The sequence below is a fragment of the Hevea brasiliensis genome, chromosome 8, assembly GCF_030052815.1.
Source record: "Hevea brasiliensis isolate MT/VB/25A 57/8 chromosome 8, ASM3005281v1, whole genome shotgun sequence".
NCBI lineage: Eukaryota > Viridiplantae > Streptophyta > Magnoliopsida > Malpighiales > Euphorbiaceae > Hevea > Hevea brasiliensis.
This window is the reverse complement of record NC_079500.1, coordinates 91,920,543-91,943,447: the sequence shown is the minus strand read 5'-3', so window position 1 is coordinate 91,943,447 and position 22,905 is coordinate 91,920,543. Positions and strand designations below refer to the sequence as shown.

The window sequence follows — 22,905 nt, the reverse complement described above, 5'->3', positions numbered from 1 at the left end:
TTGAATTGGTTAAAGGCAAAACTGGGTTAAGTGGTCTTCATAAAAAGTGTATCCCTATGTCTAAACTTTCCATTGGTAAAATTTTAGGTCATTTGGACCAGTATAGAGAGAGTTATGACCAAATGAACACGTACTGTTCATCTGGTCATTTTTTGGGTTGGCAGTTTCAGTGACCCAACTTGTGCTAACAATTTGAATTGGTTAAAGGCAAAACTGGGTTAAGTGGTCTTCATGAAAAGTGTAGCCCTATGTCAAAAATTTCCATTGGTAAAATTTTAGGTCATTTGGACCAGTATAGAGAGAGTTATGACCAAATGAACATGTACTATTCATTTGGTCATTTTCTGGGTTGGCAGTTTCAGTGACCCAATTTGTGCTAACAATTTGAATTGGTTAAAGGAAAAACTGGGTTAAGTGGCCTTCATGAAAAGTGTAGCCCTATGTCTAAACTTTCCATTGGTAAAATTTTAGATCATTTGGACCAGTATAGAGAGAGTTATGACCAAATGAACACATACTATTCATTTGGTCATTTTCTGGTTGGGTGCAGGGAAATCCAGATTTAGGCAGTATTTAGGTCAAGTTTTGGACAGAATTTGGGCATGGTTTCTTCATAGAATATGGGCTATTTTGGGTCTAGTTTCACCCCCAATTGGCCTCATACCAATTGGGGTCACACAATTTCATTTATGACCTAAAATGTATACTGCCCTCAACAAACACAACCTGCAGAAAATAGCACTTCCAATAATTCATTTCTCCTCCAACTTCCTTGCTTCAATTTGACATTCAAGGCACTTCTAAATATCATCAACACATCTCAACAATCCCAATTGCATGGTATAATACAAAAATACCAAAGTTAGGCCAAACCCTAACTCACAATTTCAACCTCATAAAATCTCAATGTAAATCAACTTCTAATACTTATAATGCATCAACCAACATCATTAAATCACTTTATATACATCATAGTCATAAAAAAACCATCACTCACCATGGGTACCAAAAATTCACTCCCCCTATAACTCACCGATTTCTTTTAGTTTCTTACAAATTTCACTTCATTTTAACCTTAACTCAAGGATTAATAAAGGAAGAAAGGTAGATTAGGCACTAACCTCTTGGGTAACTTGTTAAACTTCAACTTTTCTTCTTCTTTTCACTATCAATGGCTTTCTTATGGAGTGGGCTAACTTTTTTAATGAAGGGGACTATGGGTTTTGGTGGGTAAATGAAGAGGAAATCAAGCTTTAAGCTTGATAACAATGGTGGGGAGGGAGAGACCAAGGGAGACAGCAAGGAGAGAGAGAGAAGAGGAAGAAGAAGATGGTTGGTGGGGTTTTGTCTCTTGTGGGTATTTATATATATATACATTTATGTGTACTTTATTGTTTTTAAATTTCATAAATATATTTCCTTTCTTTTCTTTTCTTTCCTTTTCTCTTTTTTTTTTCCTAATTCAAATTCATAAACTTGTAATTTTAATTTATGTTAATTCTTTCATTCTCTAAATTTTAATTTGACATTTAGGTCAAAATTCACCTCTGAGAGTGAAATGACCAAAATGCCCTTCATGGTGCATATCGGGTTATTTTTATTATTTTTGTACCAAATAAATAAATTCTCTAAATTTTTCTTTATTTCCTCTAAATTTTCCAATATTTTCTTAACATTTATTCCTTCAATTTATGCCTCCTAACTATAGTTTAGGTGTAGTTCCAGACATTTTAACTGCTCAAACAGATATTAATTGTCGGAACAGTAAATGTACGGACTACCTACGGTGAGGGCGTTACATCAGCTGTAAGCCCTTACCTTTTTTATATTAGTTTTAGATGAATTAACGAAACATATACAAGAGAGTATCCTTTGATGCATGATATTTGCGGATGATATAGTTCTGATAGATGAGATGCAAGAAGGAGTTAATAGAAAGCTAGAGCTTTGAAGAAGTACTCTAGAGTCAAAGGCCTTTAAGTTAAGTAGAACGAAGACAGAATACATGCATTACAAGTTCAATGAAGGCCGAACTGGTGATAGAGAAGGAGTTAGTTTGGATGGAGTAATACTGTCCTAAAGTAATCACTTTAAATATCTCGGCTCAGTCCTTCAAGTAGATGGGGGATGTGAGGAGGATGTTAGTCATAGGATTAAAGCTGGATGGTTGAAGTGGAGACGTGCCATGAAAGTTTTATGTGATCACAAAATTCTCAATAAGTTAAAAGGAAAATTTTACCGTACAGCCATATGACCAGCCATGTTATATGGTAGTAAGTGTTGGGCACTGAAGGAGTCGTATGTGTCTAAGATAAGAGTTGTGGAGATGAGAAAGTTAAGGTGGATGAGTAGCCATACTAAACTAGATAAAGTCCATAATGAGAGTATTAGATAAAACGTAGGAGTGGTACCAATTGAGGATAAGTTGAGAAAAGGGAGATTAAGGTGGTTTGGTCATGTGAAGCACAGATATACGAAGGCTCCAGTTAGACAAGTAGAGCACATTAGGGTAGAGGATAGAAAGAAAAGAAGGGGTAGACCTAAACTGACTTGGAGGAGAATAGTACAATATGACTTAGAAGCATTACACATTTCTAAGGATTTAACCCAAAATCATTTAGAGTGGAGAAAGAGAATCCATATAGCCGACCATAAATTTTTGGGATAAAGGTTTAGTTGAGTTGAGTTAATAATTAGAGTCAAAATTCACTTCAGGGTCACTCCATTTACCTTTCATTCCTAGGGCTTACTCTAAATGGTGAGACATTAAATGATCCTATGTAAAATATGGGGATCAACATTATAATTTAAACTCTAATAAAATTATTGGCATTGAATTATAAAGAGCATATTCTTCAATCCACTTGCCCTCATTGAGGGATGATATGGGGTGCCTAACACCTTTCCCATACATATGCAGACCCCGAACCCTGAATCTCTGTATTAGAAGTGATAAAATTTATTTTTCTAATTTTTTTGCAATAAATGGTTTTTTTTTAATTTTTCTCAAAATTAAAGTGGTGACTCCTCACTTTTCACTTCGATGAGAATCATCTGGCGATCGTAAAACTCTTGTAACAGCTTGGCAACTCCACTAAGGAAATAATATGCCAAACCTTGGTTTAGAGGTCCAAATGTAGATTTAATCTTATGCTCTTATAAGTTAATGTAAATAGTTATGGATTTTAACATATAAAACGTTGAGGACCTTAACATCTGATTAAGCTTAAATTAGTATGATTCTTTTGCCTTTGTTACTAATTGTTCTAATCATCTGATTTGTTTGAATATTTTCTTTTAGGTTACAACAGTGTTATTTTAATTTCCCTAGATAAGGAAGAGGTGGGGTCCCTTCACACACTCGATACTACATACTTAGGCCCTATACCTGGGCTTTTTTACCCTTAGGAAATAGGAGGGAGTCATGTAGTGGTTCTTGTGGGATTCCCCGTTAGTATCCGTGAGGACATCTCCTCATATTAGAACTCATTTCATCTATTGTGATACCTGTAGATTTTCTCATTAGTATCATGCTAATGAAATAAGGCTCTATTGTTTACAGTGGAGACAATTCGAGAACCTTTAAACCTTAGCAAATTAGACCTCAAGCTAAGCTATCACATTAATCAAGAGCCATAGCAAATCACCCCTAGCGATAGAGCCATCCAATTAGATAGCACTCATTTGGTGTTAGGATTATCCCATTTCTAGGACAAAAGGGATGCACTTTCTCTTTCACTACTTCATTTGTCGTTTAATCACTTTTATTTTTTAAGAGAGAGTAATTTCGAATCGTACTATTTAAGTAGTCTAAACATCTTCCTATTTTGATAGATGTGTATATATTATGGGCCTTGACAGTACGACTCAAAACTACTTAAATAATGCATTTACATTTTTGTATTTTGATTAGATTTTTCACCTTTTAAGATTAGGTATCTATTTGCAAAGGGTAAACAAAAGTGGTCCCAAGGGTAATGATCGTCTGCTTACTGATGATGAGATGTGGGGTTGGTGAGAAGGATAGCTAATGATCTTCCATGATGAACAAATGAATGTTGCAAGGAGGTAGGTGTAGAGCGCTAAAGAAAATTCAAAAAGGAAGAGAAAGGGAAAGGAGAGAGAGAGAGAGAGAGAGAGAGAGAGAGAGAGAGAGAGAAAGGAATATTTGTGTTTGAGATGTCTTGATAATGGAGGTTTTGTGATGGTAATAGAGATTTGAAGTTGATAATGGTGATTGTTGGAAAATTTTAAAGTGGGTATGGAAGATGAAAGTGAAATGGTAAAAAAGAAAGAGAAAATATTTCTTTTATTAAGTTTCATTAATGACATGAGAGAGAGTGATGGACATTAATTAGAGTGTTATGAGAAATAAGACTCCTTGTGGGATAGAGTTTATTTGAATTTTAAATTCCCTAGGAGAATTAATTATCCACCAAGATGGCTTATTCAGCCAATTCAATGCAAGGGCAATTGTTTGCATTAAAATAATTAAATTTTATTTATTAATTATTTTAAGGCCTAAGATTAATTAATTATTTTTTTGTAAAATTAATTCAATTAATTTTATTTCATTGGTTTAATTAATTGAAAGCTTGAGAGGGGTTACTAAATAAAATAAATATCAAAAGAGGTTATCAAGAGTGGGTGGTTAGCTAAGAGAGCAGTTTACATGAGTTATAATGAGTTAAAGAGAAGTTACTGGAAGTGGATAGTTACCTTTCATCATATGCAAAATATAAAGTGGATCTTCCAGATTATTTCAGGTACCTGTAGGGAGTGTTATAAATATCTGATATACAACAATGTGAAAGGCCCATGACAACTCAACAACTCAACCAAACAACTCAATCAACTGTACAAATCAACAATCTAGTAACTCCAACAGTCTAATTAATCTAAAACTCTAGCAGTCAATTAGTCCTTTATATTTATTGTCAATTTCAATTCTAAGTAATCTTTAACTTTCAAATTATTGCATTTTACTTTTCAAAAGTCTTGTAATTTTTTTTAGCAATCAATACAGTCTTACTTTTCAATTCCAGTTATTTTTCACACTTACATTATATTTAAAGGTGAATTTGTATTCAATGTAATCGGTTTTTACAATCATTTGATTCAGAAGTTAGAAAGCGCAACCCATTGTAGATACACTCAGTATCTAATATGCCTGCATTCAAACTATTTATCAGTCAAATTATTTTCACAGGAAACAATTTAGGATAAATTTTAATAGGATTTATGATGAATTTAACTTCGGAATCGAATAGAGTAATTTTTGCAATTATTCTATTCGTTGCTATACCTAAATATTTCTACTTGTGAAAATAAAAATGATTAAATTTCAAGGGAGGAAAAAAGAGTTTGTGTTAGATTATATTTATTGAAATAAATAAATAAAGAACATAAAGGGATTGACAAATAGGTTCTTTTTGTTGGCTTGTAATTGCTTGATTTTGAATTTTAGGTCTGTGAAGCAAAGGGAGAGACGAGGTTTTCACAAAATGGAGGTTTTTTTTTTTCTTTTAAATTGAAAATTGATTGGGATTTTCCTATGGGAAGAAAAATATGATTTATTTGGTATTGAGTTTCAAGATCATAAAGTACCTTTTTTTAATACTATTCTAAATGTGATTGAAAAAACACTATTGGTTATGTAATTGTGAATAAAATAAATGACGAGGAAGAGATGGAAAATTAAGGGTAAAGTAAAACTTATAAAATATAATTTCTTATTAAATCACATTTTAATTTCTTTATTAATAATTAAATTGATTCTGTGGGATTTCCCAAAGGAACTATAATTAAATTGATTAAAAATTTTATGAAGTGATGAAATTATAGATGAAATCAAACTGTGTGAATGTTTTCATTTTTTTTTTTAAATTAAAAAATTAAAATATTTTAATAATGACAAAATTAAAAGGCTAACTAGTAAATAATACTTCATTTAATTATTAATGCCATACGTTTAAAGTTAAAAATAATTTCTTTAGGCAAGAGGACGGGGAGAGACAAAATAATTAAAAAAAATGATAAGGGGTTCAGGAAGCACAAAGTTCTCCATTTTTGTAGGAATTCATCTTTTTTTCTTTCTTTCAAACTTTTTTTTTTAATTTTAAAATTAAAAAATTATAAATTCTGAGATGGCGCTTTATTACTTCAAGCCTTGCAATTCAATTTTGAATAAAAGAGAAAATTATAAAAAATCTGCATTTTCAATTTTTTTTAATTATATTTATTTTAATTAAAAGTTAAAGCTGTAAATGTTTGATTCTAATGTTGTGTAAAATATACGAATATTCTAAATTTGTCACAAACACGACCACAAGGGTGAAATTGAATTTAAAAAATTAATAATAAATTATAATATAATATTTGACCAAACTAATGTATGATAAGCTTATTTAATTATAAATATTATCACAATCCAAGGGACTATTACTCATAAATTTAGTGGCCAAAATTGACCTTTAGATTTTTTCGTGGGAAACTCTAATACACGCGCGCGCGCACACACACATATATATATATATTCAATTTGTTGAAATTTAAGAGCTTTACTCACTTCAATGTATCCAATATTAATCCATTTAAATGATAATATAAAAATAATAATGATATTTCAATGTAATTGCTTTAATCAATAAATTATTTTGTTAATCAAATAAAATTTTATGTACTATATTATTATTTCCTGGTAACTTTCTAAATTCAATTTCACCCTTTGACTATAATTGTGACAAAACTAAAAGGTTTGAATATTTCATCTAAAATTAACAATTTTGAATATAATTGTAATTTTACATAAACATTTTATAAGTATAAATTTAATCTCAAAGAAAAAGAATACGATATAATCACAAAATTACGACACCAAAGTATATAATGAAATTTATTATATATGTGCTACACGTGTAGTAAAAAAAGCTGTATATATAAAAGTGAGGATAGAGAAATAATGGGATTGTAAAAAATATTCTTAATTCTTTAAATTATATAATTATATTTTTTATTATTTAAATTAATTTTAGAGTTTATATAAATTTAAAATTTTTATATTTAATTTCTTTATTCAACTTTCATTTGAACTTTAGTTAGAATCAACTATTAAAGAAAGTAAATGTACATCTAATGTAAAAGCAATTTCTTATTGAATTATAAAAGAAAAATATTATCAATAACTAGGGTTCTTTCCATTTATTATGAATTGTTTTTTAAGTCATCAAATATTTAGAAATTTCTATTGAAGTAGAAGTTCTAAATCTATTAACTCCTATTTTAATATATAATTTCCTTATTTTAATATTTCTTTTTCTCTTTTATTGGGGAGTTTTTCTTTTTTATTTAGATTTAGATTTCCTTTTTAGAGTTTTATTTATTGAGGCCTATTTCCATGGATGCATACTTCTTCTATGGTAGCTATTCACGTATATAGCCCTATTATATGGTTTATTTAAATTTAACATGAGTAAAGCCTTTATTCCTATTTGAATATAAGTAAGTCTCCATTTAATATTTATTCCTACAATCCTATTTGAAGGTAGGGATGACAATTGTTTTTGATTCTGATTAGACTTATCCCACACCTAATCAATTTTCCTTGACTTGTGAGGGGCTAGGATGGGGAGAAGGTCACTCACTCTGAATTCTCGTAATCTACCCCATAATAGAATGTTACTATTTTACTAAAAAAAATTATTTTTATATATTTATGGATTTAAATATTATAATTTTTTAAAAATATATGTATATTATTAATATTATATATATGATTAGAATTTGAGTGATTAAATTTGTGTATGTTTTATAGTCTCAATCAATGATTGACAGCATATGTGTCTATATACCCTTCATTAATTTAGAGGTATCTTAATTTTTTTTTACATAATATGCTAATTCTTAAGAAAATAAAGAAAAAAAATTTCTCACAATATTTTAAGGTTTATAGTTAATTAGTATGGAATTTTTTTTTAATTGCATATAAAAAAATTAAATTACAAGTACAAACTGAGTATAACGTGCATTACATGTTAAAAAATGACTAGTCATATACAAATATGCAAGAGTAAATATAAGCAATTCATAAGTATATGCTATTAATTTTAGTAAATCGCACAATCGACAAAGTATATTACCTAATAAAAATATTATATATAGAAAGATAACCCAATGAATTTAGCAACAACAAACAACAACGTCCATGAATAAATTAGACCACACTTTTCACATTTATTTCTTACAATAATACTGCCAATCAATTTCCAAGCACTTACTCACAATCATGTGGGTAGGACATTCTCACTTTCCGAGTATTAGAGAGATCAGAGAGAGAGAGAGAGAACTCAATGAAGAGTGATAATGTTGCTTTTTTAACTGATACAATTTAAGGGATCTCTAGAATTTCCTATGCAGAGATAGGATCTTTTTGGAACAGATTCTTTATTTTTCTATCAAACATGCCTGGTCTATACGTGGATACGAAAATCTCAACAAGGAGAGGAAACTGCAAAAATATGAAAACTGTAACTGGAACACTAGCCAACAAAATAGTAGGAATGACAAGCTTTAGATCTCCATCAAGCATTATTATAAGAGTAGCACAAAAGGCTATCATCATGGCTGCAATAGAGAAGAAAAGGGTGGAAAGACCAATGATTAACTTTTTAGGCAATGACTTGAGGAAATCCCCTTCTGCATAACGTGAAGTTAAGACTCCTAAAAACATTAATACAGAAGTAGAGGCCGCAAATAAGGAAATTGCATCAGCTGTTACGAAAACCTTGAATGCCTTTTTATGTAAAAATATTGGATAGCCACTATCTTGAATATTACCTCCAGGGACAGTAAATGCAGCTGTAAACATAATTGTAATGATAAGAGCACCTACAACAGAACAGGATTTTGCAATTCCCTTTATCCATTTCTCTGCTTCTTCCATCAACTGCTTATGGCTATTAGTAAACAATTGGCTTGGTGTTTCACCATGTTCGTTGACGTATTGTTTGAGTGCAGGGTATACAATGCTTTCCACTTCCTACATTGAAACGTTAAATAGTTCACCATATATCATATTAAACTATTTTGATCTACTGTATATTATAAAGTTAATATATATATACACTAAAGTATGAATTTCCAACAACACAAAGGGAGTATTTATTTCCACAACTCAATATAATAGGACTATAACTCAAATAATAAAAGGACTAAAACACCCTTAAATATTTGTACTTTATAAACAAAATAAAAAATATGAGAATCTCATTTAAAATTGTCACCATATTTATATGCTATATTTTATTATTAGTCAACTTTAAAACAAGGCAAAATTTTTAAAACATTTTAATTAAATTAAAATAAGAACTTTGTAGCCTAGCTATATAAAAATAAGAATTTTGCAAATTTATTCTTAATAAAAAAAAATAATTCTCCAAATAAATTATACCTTAACACTATCAATTATTGTTAAATAACTTATTAAATACAAAATACTTATTCTCATTAAGGGAAAAAAAATTTAATAATATACTCTTGTCGAGGTATGCATTATTCACTCATTATTTTATAGGGACAAGTACGTTTAGGTATCATATAGTTTATGCATTTTATTAAAAGGGAGATGAGTTTTTTTTTTTTTTTTTGGGGCACTTAAGGGCATGTGGTATAATGTTGTTATTACTTAAAGATAAAATGAATCATAGTGCTAAACATGTGCTGATGCAGTGCTCATGTGGCACTGACATGACATATATTTAAGTATGCTTTTTTAAAAAATTTTGATTAATGCCCATTTCAAATTATTATCTTCATTTTTCTTTTAAAAAAATTTCCCTTCCTTTTTCTTGTGTTCTTCTTTAGCTGATCCATACTCTAATACCTCGGCCAAACTACATCGTATTGTCTTTTGGGCACCATCATATGCTTCAAAATGTGCTATGCAGTTTGGCAAGCACGTCCTTATGAAAATCCTTCACCTTTCCTCCTTTTTGAAGTGGAATGGTTCTTTCCGACTAGCCTTCACCTAGAAGCTTACTATCTATGGCTAGGGGTGTGCAAAGGGTCGGTTCGGTTCCGAACCGAACCGAACCGACAAAATCGAAAATCAAAAATAAAAGATTTTAAAAACCGAACCGAACCGATTGATAAGAGAAAACCGAACCGAATCGAACCGATAAATATCAGTTCGGTTCGGTTTTAAACCGATCAAACTGAAATTTATAAAATTTCATATTTTTAACACTAAATCTAAATAATAAAAACATAAAAACAAACAAAATTAGAAATCAAAACTCAAAAATCTTAAGGTTCGGTTCGGTTCGATTCGGTTCGATTCAATTTGATTCGATTTTTTTTGATTTCCTATATATATTAATAATTTTGGTTCGGTTCGATTTTTTTGATTTTTTTATGAAAATAACCGAACCGAACCGATTAACCGAAATTATCAAAATTATAAACCGAACCGATTAAATTTTAAAACCGAACCGATTGAACCGAATTAATCGGTTCGGTTCTGTTTTTCGGTTTAAACTGAAAACTGCTCTCCCCTATCTATGGCTAAGTTAATGATTTTCAATTCCGACACTACATGGAGAAATTTTTTTCTCATGTTTTATAATTCATTTTAAAGTTGTGAATCTTGCAACTTATTTTGGATTTTAGCAATAGCTTTGAGAAATATAAAAAGAGATAGACAGGGGAGAGACAATTAGAGAAACACAAGAAAGAGAGGTTAAAATGAGGAGAGAGAAAAGAGAGAGAGGGAGAGAGAGATGGATAGAGGGAGATAAAATGGAGAGAGGGAGAGAGAATCAAATATGAAGAGAGAGAGAGAGAGAGAGAGAGAGAGAGAGAGAGAGAGAGCAAATAGATTAGAAATAATTATAATATTTAAACATTTATTTGTCAAAATATAAGAACTTATTTGTAAATCAAAGAAGAAAGTATACTTAAGTGTCTTATACTTTCAAATTTTTATCATTCACAGCCTAAGCTTTCTTTCTCTTCTTTTTTTTTAAGCACTTAAAAAACACGTGCTTTCAGCCTTTTGCACCTAAGTTCAAAAATAAATAATGCTGACTCGGCATCAACACTAGTGCCACATCAATGCACAATCGCCATATCAATTAACATATCACCACATCAGTGCATGTCTAATACTATTAGTCACTTTATTCCTTAAGTACTAACGGCATTACACCATGGGTCCTTAAATGCCAAAAAAAAGCCATTTTTAATAAAACATACAAGCCATGGGTACCTAAGTGTACTTTTTCTTATTTTATATATAATTATTTTTTAATATTAATAAATATATAATTATCCATGAGCAAACAACTTTTAACATAATCCTTAAAAACAAATTAAAAAAAAAATTAAATGCTTAAATAAATAATACATAATTATGAATTGTATGTTAATTGAAAAAATTAACATATTTATATTTATTTTTTTATAAATATGTAAAAAGAGAACTTTAAAAAAATTAAATCGATGAAAATTTAAATATTTAAATAAATATTACATAATTATCAATTATATATTAATTTAAGAAATTAATATATATATATATAGAGAGAGAGAGATTTCTCTTAAAAAAATATAAATAAAGAAAACAATTATTATTTTTTATTTTATTCTTTTATCTAAAAATAGAAACAAGAACGTAGTTTAAACTACTAATATGGATAATTATTTGAAATTGGATTTAAATATTTTGTTAATTATAATTTTTTTAAGGTGTTTTAGCCTCTTATTGAATTGTTTATTAAATTGATTGTAGCCTTACTAAATTAAATTGTGGATACGGGTACTCTCCTGATGAATTTTCATTATTTTTTGTCATTTCTTTCAGCTTTATATTAAGGCTTTGTTTGTTTCATGAAAAATATTTTTATGGTTAAAGATAAATAGATAATATTTATCTTAACTTATAAACTAATCAAATCAGCCTATAAGTTTAAAAATAAATTTACTTGTTTGTTTATAATAACTTTTGGGATTATAAGCTAAAAAAAAAAAATTTAAATAAATATTACATAATTATCAATTATATCTTAATTTAAGAAATTAATATATATATATATATATAGAGAGAGATTTCTCTTAAAAAAATATAAATAAAGAAAACAATTATTATTTTTTATTTTATTCTTTTATCTAAAAATAGAAACAAGAACGTAGTTTAAACTACTAATATGGATAATTATTTGAAATTGGATTTAAATATTTTTTTAATTATAATTTTTTTAAGGTGTTTTAGCCTCTTATTGAATTGTTTATTAAATTGATTGTAGCCTTACTAAATTAAATTGTGGATACGGGTACTCTCCTGATGAATTTTCATTATTTTTTGTCATTTCTTTCAGCTTTATATTAAGGCTTTGTTTGTTTCATGAAAAATATTTTTATGGTTAAAGGTAAATAGATAATATTTATCTTAACTTATAAAGTAATCAAATCAGCCTATAAGTTTAAAAATAAATTTACTTGTTTGTTTATAATAACTTTTGGGATTATAAGCTAAAAAAAAAATATTTAAATAAATATTACATAATTATCAATTATATCTTAATTTAAGAAATTAATATATATATATATAGAGAGAGAGAGATTTCTCTTAAAAAAATATAAATAAAGAAAACAATTATTATTTTTTATTTTATTCTTTTATCTAAAAATAGAAACAAGAACGTAGTTTAAACTACTAATATGGATAATTATTTGAAATTGGATTTAAATATTTTTTTAATTATAATTTTTTTAAGGTGTTTTAGCCTCTTATTGAATTGTTTATTAAATTGATTGTAGCCTTACTAAATTAAATTGTGGATACGGGTACTCTCCTGATGAATTTTCATTATTTTTTGTCATTTCTTTCAGCTTTATATTAAGGCTTTGTTTGTTTTATGAAAAATATTTTTATGGTTAAAGGTAAATAGATAATATTTATCTTAACTTATAAACTAATCAAATCAGCCTATAAGTTTAAAAATAAATTTACTTGTTTGTTTATAATAACTTTTGGGATTATAAGCTAAAAAAAAAAAGTTGGGAGATATCAACTTTTCATTTGGGTATTTATAAGCTAGTTTGACCAATTATTTTATCATATTATTCTTATTTAATTTTTAAAATTTCACCACAAATCTCATTTAATATCATTTTTAGTTATTTTAATAATAAATGTACTTATAAGCTATTTTTCACTAAACACATGAATTGATTATCAATAACTTATACATACTTTATTCTAACATGTAACTGTTTAAAATTTTAAATAATTATAAACTCAAATTAGTGTTTATAAGCTGATTTTTATAAGATAAATCAAACACTCTTTAAGCAGTTTTTAAGAAAAATGACTTTCTCTTTTCAAGAGAGGAAGTTATTTTTAATCTTATTAAAATGTGAAAATGCTTATACATGTAACCAAATAATGAAACAATGAAAAACATTTTCTTTGGAAAATAATTTTCATGAAAAATATTATATATATATAAATTATTTTTCAAAAAATAAACAAAGCCTAAAATGAATTTCCTTTTCTGCTTTTGGTGAGGGCATACCCCATTTCTTCTTATCTATTTAAAAAATCAACTTAAACATTTAATTGAAGTTGTGAAGGAGGATTACCTTGTACCATTGTATCTCTTTTTGCATTTGCAAAGCTACACCTGATATATGAGCTAACCGATTAGGGGGTGCTAACATGGCAGCAAGATGTAATATGTTATTGCTGTACTCATCGTACCCAGAAATCATCAAATACTTCCATTTACCAGCCGCATATATAAGGTTGAAAACCTTTTCTTGTCGAAAACGTATGGCAGCATGAATGGTGCTCTTTTGGAAATCATATCGACATGCCAAAAAGGAAGGATTGGCTTTGATTATCTCAATAACTATTTCAATTATTCCATGCTCAATGGCATTAAAGAAAGCCAAATCTACTCCTTTTTTGGCGATTTCCAAATCAGGTATAGCAGAAATTTCTTTAGATATACTTTGTAAAAGTTCCAGAGCATAGAAGCGGGTCAACTTCATATCATAAATTTGCTTCAATCCTTCATTTGAAAGCAAATCAAAGGCAAGAGTGAGAAAATTGATAAACTTCATTCATTTACCTAAAAAAAAAGTGAAATTATATATATATTGTTAGAATTATAACTCAAAATCCTAATAAGATTTTGAGAGAGATCTTTTCCTAATTTGAGTAGGAGAAATATTCTATTTCCTATAATGAGTAGAACTCTTATTTTTGCGTTATTCCTAAATTGAGTGGGACTCCTAATCAGATAAAAATTGATGAGAATTAACACTATAAATAGGAGAATGATTCAAAAAGGTTATTTGGCTTTTACCCATTAAAGAAAGTGGCTTTCAGCTCATGGAGTGAGGCTGTCGCTTATTATAGAGAGAGCTTTGTCAATTGCTGTGGATTTAGCTCTATCAATTGATGTGGGGCTTTTACCAATTACAACAAAGAGAGGCTTCAGCCTAAGGTAGAGAAAAGACATAGAATTCAAAAGGAATGGATTATTGTCCATTGATGAGAGAACTCTTGCCCATATAGTTGGAGACACCAGTGTTGTAATAGTAAATATATTGGGTTATGTCTAGAGAAGATTAAGAGGGATTAACTAATATATTTACTATGAGCAGGTTTGATGTAATGTGGGATCTTTTGGGTGTAATTGGATTGATGGGTAATATAGCTATGAGCTTGTAATTGATGATTTATTATTGATGATAGTGGAAGATGACATGCCCATGGATGTAACCATATGTTGAGAGGGTGAACCATATAAATATTAGTGTTTTGTATGTTTACTTTGCTTCTTTACAGTTTACACGATTCTGCTGTTTACAACATATATATATATATATATATATATATATATATATATATATATATATATATTCACTATGAACCTAAAACGCAAAGTGTACGATAAGACCCACATACACATATTTCATTATCAGGGAATCATTATTCCTAACTTCGTATAATTTCCCCATAATTGTTTAATATTTATTTTTACATGATCATCTCTCTTGCCCTCCCCTTCCTGCCTTCTTCCTCTCTAAATTTTTCTTGATTCTCTCCTCTTTCCCTCTAAATCTAAGTTCAACTTTACCTTTCTTTGAAAATTTCTAGATCTGCTCTCACTTTTTCTTTCCTATTATGCTACCAAAATTTCTTTTTGGTAAAGTTGAACAGTAAAAATAAATTGTCACTTTTTTTTTTATTTTTACTGTTCAATTTAAACGGAGAGAAAGGAGAAAGAGAGAGGCTGAAGACAAAAGAGGAAGGGGTAGGAATAAGATAAAAAGGCTTGGGGAAGGGTATCTAGGCAAATTTATTTGTTTTTAACCGGTAAACTTACTATAGCAGGTTAAAAATGATTTTTTTTTAAATCAGATTAAAGTTTATAGAACTCATTTAATAAATTGAAATTAAAGAATAAAAATAAAACAACCTTCAAAGTTAAGGGACAATTGATAAAAATGACCTGTGTTTAATGCTACGTTTGGGTAAAAAGTGGGTTTAGAAAAGCAATAGGGAAGAAAGAAAAGGAAGGTATAGAATGTGAAGGGAAAGAATCTTGTTGGGACTGGAGTGATAAGTGGGAGTAAAAAAAATATAATTATAATTATAGCCTTACTTATATTAAAGAATAAAAAGTATAGTTGGATGAATAAATATACGGGCATACAATTGGATGGTTTGGTTCCAAATTAAATTGAACAGTAAAAATAAAAAAAAAATTATCAAACTACTATAAAATGAAAACCAAATTGAATCGATTCAATTCAGTATGTTGGTTTTAAACAAAATTTCTCCTTACCAAATGAACAAAATGGCGTCGAGAGGAATCTCTACGATCATACCAATTTTATGAGTATCGGTAATTTTAAATTTAGACTTCCCCCTTGGTCCCTCACTATATATAAGTCTCCACCAACAATATTTACAAATTTACAACAATCTCAATTCTTTCTTTAATGTATTCACTCAAGCAAAGTTGAAGCAAAGAAGTAGAATTTTATTTTTATTTTTATTTTTTTTTTAAAGATATGTTATTGTTTAGAATTATTTTGCTTTAAATTATGTTATGGGTTTACAGTTTTATAATATATATATATATATAATTTATTTATCCTTTTTTTGGTATATGACAATTAATTTAAATAAAATAGAAAATAAATAATTTATTTATTTATTTAAAAATTTTAAAATTAAATGATATATAATTACTATTAAAAATTAAAATATTAACACTTAAAAAAAATATAATTAATCAAAGCTTTTATTATTAATAAAATTTTATAATATGATTATAAAAATATAATATATAAAAAATATATATTAAATTATATTATTAAAATAAAATAATAAATAAATTCGCGCTTTGCGCCCACAAAATGAGTAGTTTTGTATTATATGTTGTAAGTTTGGGTTACAATTTATAATTTTAGAGTAGAGATCATAGATATATTTGGAGTATATATTTAGAGTAATTATATAATATATCTAAATATAGTTAGTATATCTTTAACTAATATAATTCAATAAGAAATATAATTAGATTAAAATATTTATATTAATATTTCGATTAATGTGTTTAGATTAATATATTTAATGATTTAATATAAAAAATGCGTGATATAAGTAAATGAATTGCATTTATAAATTTAATAATTTAAATTGAAGTTATTTTATGTATTTGTTTAGAAATTATATTTTTTTGAAATATTTTTATTATTTGGAGTATATATGTTATAACCTAATAGATTTAAATTAATATATTTTTAAATTAATATATTTTGTAAATAAATATAATGATTTGAATAATATATGCATGTTTAGGTATATTTGAATTAATATACTTTGTAAAAAAAATATAATGATTTTAATAATATATTTAAAATAAATTTTTAGAACAATATTTTTAATATAAATTAATATAATTGTAAATAAATTAATATAACATATGTAAATTTGTAAACATTGCTAGTGAGGACTTATATACAGACGAGGATGCATTGAGGGATCAAGCAGTAAGTTTGAAAGATTTTATTGGTTAAAGATTTTGTTCAAGTTGCTTGAAGGTAGAGACAATGTTGTTTCTATAAGGGCCAAGAAGAAAATTTGGTTATTTCTTGCTTGATTTCTTGATTCAAAAAGAATTGCACTAGGGAAAGCCAAATTTGCAAGCAGCTTACCAGAAAATGCTAGGATGCTTGAGCCCAAACTCTACAACTGGGAAAACACTGCAAAATTTAAAATTCAACTAATTGAAGTGATTTTCGATTCAGTTGTTAAAAAGAAACTATTAGTAATTAATATTCAATTTTTAACAATCGAATCAAAAGTATTCAATTATTGACTAAATTCAATAATTTACTTGGAACTGTCAAAAAATTACTCAACTTAAAAGTTTAAGCTTATAGATAAGGACTTTAAGAATAGTTATATATCTCTCTATTACACCCCTGTACGCGAAAATCTACTAAGACATATTTGAATAATATGTAATCAAGTTTAGAATGAATTCAGATTTGCACCTTTAATAAAATCGAGTCTCAATACTTATTATCTAGATAAATTTTAACAACTATCTTTAAACTTATATGATTGTAACACTATGGTCTTTTAAGTTTAAAATGTAACATAAAACCCTATAAACTTTCAAATTTTGCATAGTAAAATCCCTTTGACTTTCAATTTTTGATTTTCCAGTTAGAAACTAATGTGAACAGCTCTCACATAGTGTTTTGTCAACATTTCTCTCTCCTCTTGTGTAAAGTGTAAAATTATTCTCTTCACACGTGAAAAATTATTATGTCTATAGAGATGAAAATGATTCAATTTACACATGGCTTGAGAGAGAAAAGAGAAATACTGACTACGCTGTATGCTGAAACTGTCCAGAGCAGCGTCTAATTGAAAAATCGGTAATTAAATGTTAGAAGGATTTTACTGTGCAAAATGTGAAAATTAATGGGGTTTTATGTTACATTTTCAAGTTGAATGACTGTAATGTTATAACTAAATAAGTTCAGGGATGGTTGTTAAAATTTATCTCTTATTATCTAGATTCATTTATATAAATAAATAAGTAATTACATTTGTTTACAGAGGCAGAAGAGAAAATGGTATAATACCTTGTGGTAAAAAGTTCTTTTGTTGCATTTTGCCATTTTCCACAACGGTTATTCGAACATCACTTGGAGCAGCAGTTGGTTGCACTTGAATACCTTCCGTCAATTCATTAAACAACTTTTAATCTTGAGATGTCATATCTTAATTACATTCATAAGCACAACTACACCTAGACCTTTATGTCATAGAATTAAAATCAAACAATCTATTGTCTTAATTTAAATGGTAAAATAAGACTAATTTAAAAGTAAATTTCAAATTTTAAATTTTATCCATTTAAAATCTCCTTTTTCATTTTGATAATAAATAGTTAACAGAGTGTTTGATTCGGCTGTTAAAAACAGCTGATAGCTAATAAACATTCAAACAATTGAATCAAAATATTTAATAAACTTTTAAAAAGATGGCTGATAACTAATAGGTAGGTGATAGATATCCTATAAACTACATTTTGTATAAGCTCTAAAATTAGAATTACTCATAAATTTTACTTTTTTTTTATTTGACCAAAATAACTTTTAACAAAACCCTCTAAAAACATGATATAAAATGAATATGCCGATTGCTTTTTAACAATAACAGACGTTTTATCTATTTTTTTTTCCTAAAGGGCTTTGTACCTAGTTGATTTCAATGAATTTCATCTATGTATAATAAATTTTTACTAAACACTTAGCATAAATCAGTTAATATTAGCTATTAGCTAATAGAAATAGTTATCAGTTATCAACTATCAGCTATATTCACCCACTAACAGGTCATAAATTGAAGCAAATGGAATTTCCATATTACCGATGATTAATTTCTTTCTCTATCCCAAAACTTAAAAAAAAAAAAAAAAAGGAAAATCCAAAGTTTCATGAAAATATCCTATTTGGTGTAAATATCCAAAGTTTCATGTTAAAAAAAAAAAAAAAAAAGAAAGAAAACGAGGGAAGGGAGATTTTACTAACCATGATAGATCCACCGTTTCCAAACGGGCAATTCACCGCTGCCGAGGAATAAATCACTCATGCAAGAGAATTCAACTATAGGGATAGTTCCAAAATTGGTTTTAGTAAAAGCTAAACGTGGACAACGACGGAGCAACGCCAATGAAACGTCTTGTGTTTGTAACATCAATTGTCAAGGAAACAAAAGAACAAAAGCAAATAAAAATCATCAATAACCTTTGCGTTCAAAAAATTATTCTCTATTATTCCTCACTTACAATAAGCTTCAACCTTTCTTCATATGCTAAAAATAATTTTCAAATTTTGTAGCTTTTAATAAAATATTTTCTTCTATAAATATTTTTCATGGAAAATTTATTTTCTAAGGAAAAAAAAAAAAAAAAAAGAGCTCGAGTATTCAATCTTACCAAACATCTTGGTGAAAAGAGAGACGCTGAGAAGCCCAGCTCCGAAAGTTCCATTCTCTGGAAGTAGCAATTCGAAAGGAGTATTAGAGTATAGAAACCAAGTGGTATCCCTATGGCCATTGTGACATGCATTGGCGATAGGCAAAGCTCCATCTACTGGAATTGTAACCAACTTTTTGTTCTTCTTAATCAACAACTCCACAATCCTAGTGGCTCCAATACCAGCAGCCAAAAATAGAGCAGTCTCCTTATTATTATCGATCATTTCCAAGTCTTCTTCTGACATCAACTCCACTATCTTCTCCACAAGCTTTGTGTTCCCTGTTATAGTTGCAAGATGAAGGGCTGGCCTGCCGCCGGAAAATGCTATCCTTCTGTTTATTGTCTCTGGATGATGGTGAAGGAAGCTTTCAACAGCAACCAAATCCTCTTCCACTATAGCTTGGCACAGAGGCCGATATTGCACTCATTCATGGTCACTGCAGCTCTCTGTAATTTTAACTAATTAATTAAAGTCATCCCACACAACGCTTAAAACTTTTAAGTTACTATAACATATTGTTTAAAAAATGAATAAAATATATCAAAATATTGTAATTAACTATAAAATATAGAAAATATATAATGGATAAAAAAATAAATGGTAAAAATATAAAAATAAATAAATCATGTTCATATCTTTTTTCATTAACTACCTCTTTAATTAAAGCATTTTAATATAATAAAAAATTGTTATGATCACCATATCATAATTAGGCAATTTATTATAATATGTTATCACTAGAATTAAAAATTATTCACAATAAAAATAAATTATGACATAAATTTTCATAATAATCATATACATATATGAATGATAACAAAGTAATGATCGTTATAAAATAAATTTCTAGAAAAATTATTAAGACATAAATACTTATTATTTTTAAGAAATTTGATTTTAAATCCATATTTATTGCAAAAGTTTTGTATTATTAAGAAAAGTATGTTAAGAAAATGCAAATATTAATTCCAATGCATCATTATCACTCACCATCCATCAATTTTTTTTCTTTGAAATTTTGAAAAATAAATAAGAAATAGTTATTGATTATACCTATACTTAAAAAGAAAAATAAATAGTGAAGAAAAAAATGAATGGTACTGTTGAAAGGCATTGCAAGTGAGGAGAAAAAAAAAAAAACATAGTGTGTTGTAATTGTAATTATAATATGGCCACATATCATGAACAAAATTAATATCTAATGGTTAATAATGGGTTTTTAGTAAAGTCCATAAAAATTAGTGAATCAAAATGAGACTAAATAAAGAAATTGTGTTTAGGCTTGTTGGCTTAGTTGATATTGAATTAAAATAAGACTAAATTAATGAATTTAAATAGTAAATAGATAGGTTAATCCCGGAAGAGGGAGGACTGTAAATGAAATTGAGGGTGCATAACCTCAAAAAGCTGAATGTTACATTATAATTTTTTCAAGTCTAGGGAGAAGTGGCCTCGCCGACGGTGAGCCTCTACACGGATCAAATATTTTATTATTAAAAAAAATTAAATAATTAACTTGTTGGCATCGGTCATCATCGCCAATGATGAAGTTTGGTCGAAGTAGCAAAATAGGGAAGGGCAGTGGCTAGACAGAAAATCAAAACGCGGGGGCTTCTCACGTGCTGAAACTGAAAGGGGGAAGGATGTGCCTCGACGCAATTGTGCCTAGATCATTTTTCTTTTTTTTTTTTTTAATTAATATTAAATTAATATATAATCAAAATAAATCTATTGATAAAATATCATATTAATAAAATAATATTTAAAATTCAAAATTTATTATTATTATTATTATTATTTTTTCAAGTTGTTACCAATTAAATTTTAATTAATAATAAATAATATATATATAATTAATTTTTAATAAATTTAATTAAAATAAAATTATTTTATGTATAATAATTATTAATTAATTGAAAAAAAAGGGAAAAATGATGATTTTATTCAATTTGAGAGAGAAGAGAGAATAGCTAAAGAGTAATTTTATTATTTTTAACCTGAAAATCTATCATTTTAATTTAAAGAGATATTTGTTAAATAAAATTATAATTTATAAATTTTATAGTAATAAATTAATAAATTTGATTTGCCAATTATCCGATTAGTTTATACCAATTTTAATTGGATTATTTAAAATAAAGGTTTATGAGTTGAGCTAGACCAAATCAGATTTCAATTTCTGATTCAATCGATCGGATTGGACTAACCATTCTTCTGATCCGTATTTGACAACCATAATTTTAACTGTCACTTATAATAAGTTAATAATTATTTAATATTTTTAGTAACAATAAATAATTTAATCATGTAAAATTATATCTTAGTTTAAATAAAAAAAAAATAAAGTTAAACAGCTAATAATTGATAAATAGAACTTTTGATATTTTAGTATTATCAAACACGCTGATCTAGGCATTGAAAGTCAAAAAGCTAACACCCACCTAATTAATAAGTTAATGCGTTTTCACTGTGTTTGTGGCCACAGTGATCCTGAATAGCCAAATCTTTCTAAGTGTTGACAATTTAATCTAAACGTTTAAATAAATCAAATTTCTAAAAGTTATTAAAATTTTATCCAATTTTGTTAATCCAATTTTAAATTCTATTTTTCTATTTGTTTACAACTACTATTAAAAATCAAAATTTATTACATTCATCAACTCTTCAGTTATTATATTTTTATAATCAATGAGTATCAAATAGTGATAAGATTTAGCATTAGTGAGCAGAGAGAATATATGATTAAAGTAATCTAATTTAACTAAATAGGTAAGAATTTTGATGCACTATGAATATCAAAATAAAGTTTATAAGTAATTGATAGTAATAATGAGATTGGATCTACTAGAGAATGAAGTGAAAAAATATATTAAAAAAAATTGAAGAAAATTACAACAATATTTCACAATTTCGAAATATTTGGATAAAATTTTTATAAATTTTAAAAATTTGATAAATTATGTCAAGATTTAAAAGTTTAGATTAGATCGCTAAAACATGAAAACTTTTGGCTTATTTTTATAGTTAGGCCTTTTCTTTTTCATTATGTCGAAAGATATCTATAAACTATAAGCAATATTTGCTTAATGCAAGAATAAAATTCTCTATCTCTATCTCTACTTAATACCATAATTAATTTTCAAGGTAAGAATTAACGCACCTTTATCTTCATCTTCATTTTGTGGCTGTGGCTTGTGCATGTTGGCTAAAGTATCCCAACAAAGTTTAGCAGAGTCGATTTCTCTAATCTGAGAAAGTATTTCTGATGAGCAGGAAATTAGAATAGCATGCAAAGCAGCGGCATTCTTTTTCCTCCAAGCCTTCAATTCA

At 27.5% G+C, this 22,905-nt stretch overlaps 2 protein-coding genes across 2 annotated transcripts; both read right to left on the bottom strand.

The window, feature by feature from the left end:
- Window positions 1-8,107: 8,107 nt before the first annotated feature.
- On the bottom strand, window positions 8,108-14,121 carry LOC110647064 (uncharacterized). Its single transcript, XM_058150802.1, has 2 exons — window positions 13,639-14,121; window positions 8,108-9,037 (listed from the first exon to the last, which is right to left on the bottom strand). The coding sequence occupies exons 1-2, from the start codon at window positions 14,119-14,121 to the stop codon at window positions 8,408-8,410; spliced, it is 1,113 nt and encodes a 370-aa protein (XP_058006785.1). The 3' UTR covers window positions 8,108-8,407.
- Window positions 13,538-20,016, bottom strand: LOC110647065 (uncharacterized). The gene is made up of 5 exons (XM_021800730.2): window positions 19,533-20,016; window positions 19,126-19,275; window positions 18,175-18,267; window positions 17,233-17,280; window positions 13,538-14,069 (listed from the first exon to the last, which is right to left on the bottom strand). The coding sequence occupies exons 1-4, from the start codon at window positions 19,816-19,818 to the stop codon at window positions 17,264-17,266; spliced, it is 546 nt and encodes a 181-aa protein (XP_021656422.2). The 5' UTR covers window positions 19,819-20,016; the 3' UTR covers window positions 13,538-14,069; window positions 17,233-17,263.
- Window positions 20,017-22,905: the final 2,889 nt, after the last annotated feature.

Bases quoted from the DNA above. Each gene is read 5' to 3' on its own strand.
- LOC110647065 (XM_021800730.2), bottom strand. From the start codon at position 19,818: ATGTCAGAAGAAGACTTGGAAATGATCGATAATAATAAGGAGACTGCT. The intron at 19,276-19,532 runs GTAAGATTGAAT...TACAAACACAAG, and splicing joins TCTTTTCACCAAGATGTTTG to ACGTTTCATTGGCGTTGCTC. The intron at 18,268-19,125 runs GTTAGTAAAATC...AATTGACGGAAG, and splicing joins GAAACGGTGGATCTATCATG to GTATTCAAGTGCAACCAACT.
- LOC110647064 (XM_058150802.1), bottom strand. From the start codon at position 14,121: ATGAAGTTTATCAATTTTCTCACTCTTGCCTTTGATTTGCTTTCAAAT. The intron at 9,038-13,638 runs GTAATCCTCCTT...GTTTCAATGTAG, and splicing joins AAGAGATACAATGGTACAAG to GAAGTGGAAAGCATTGTATA.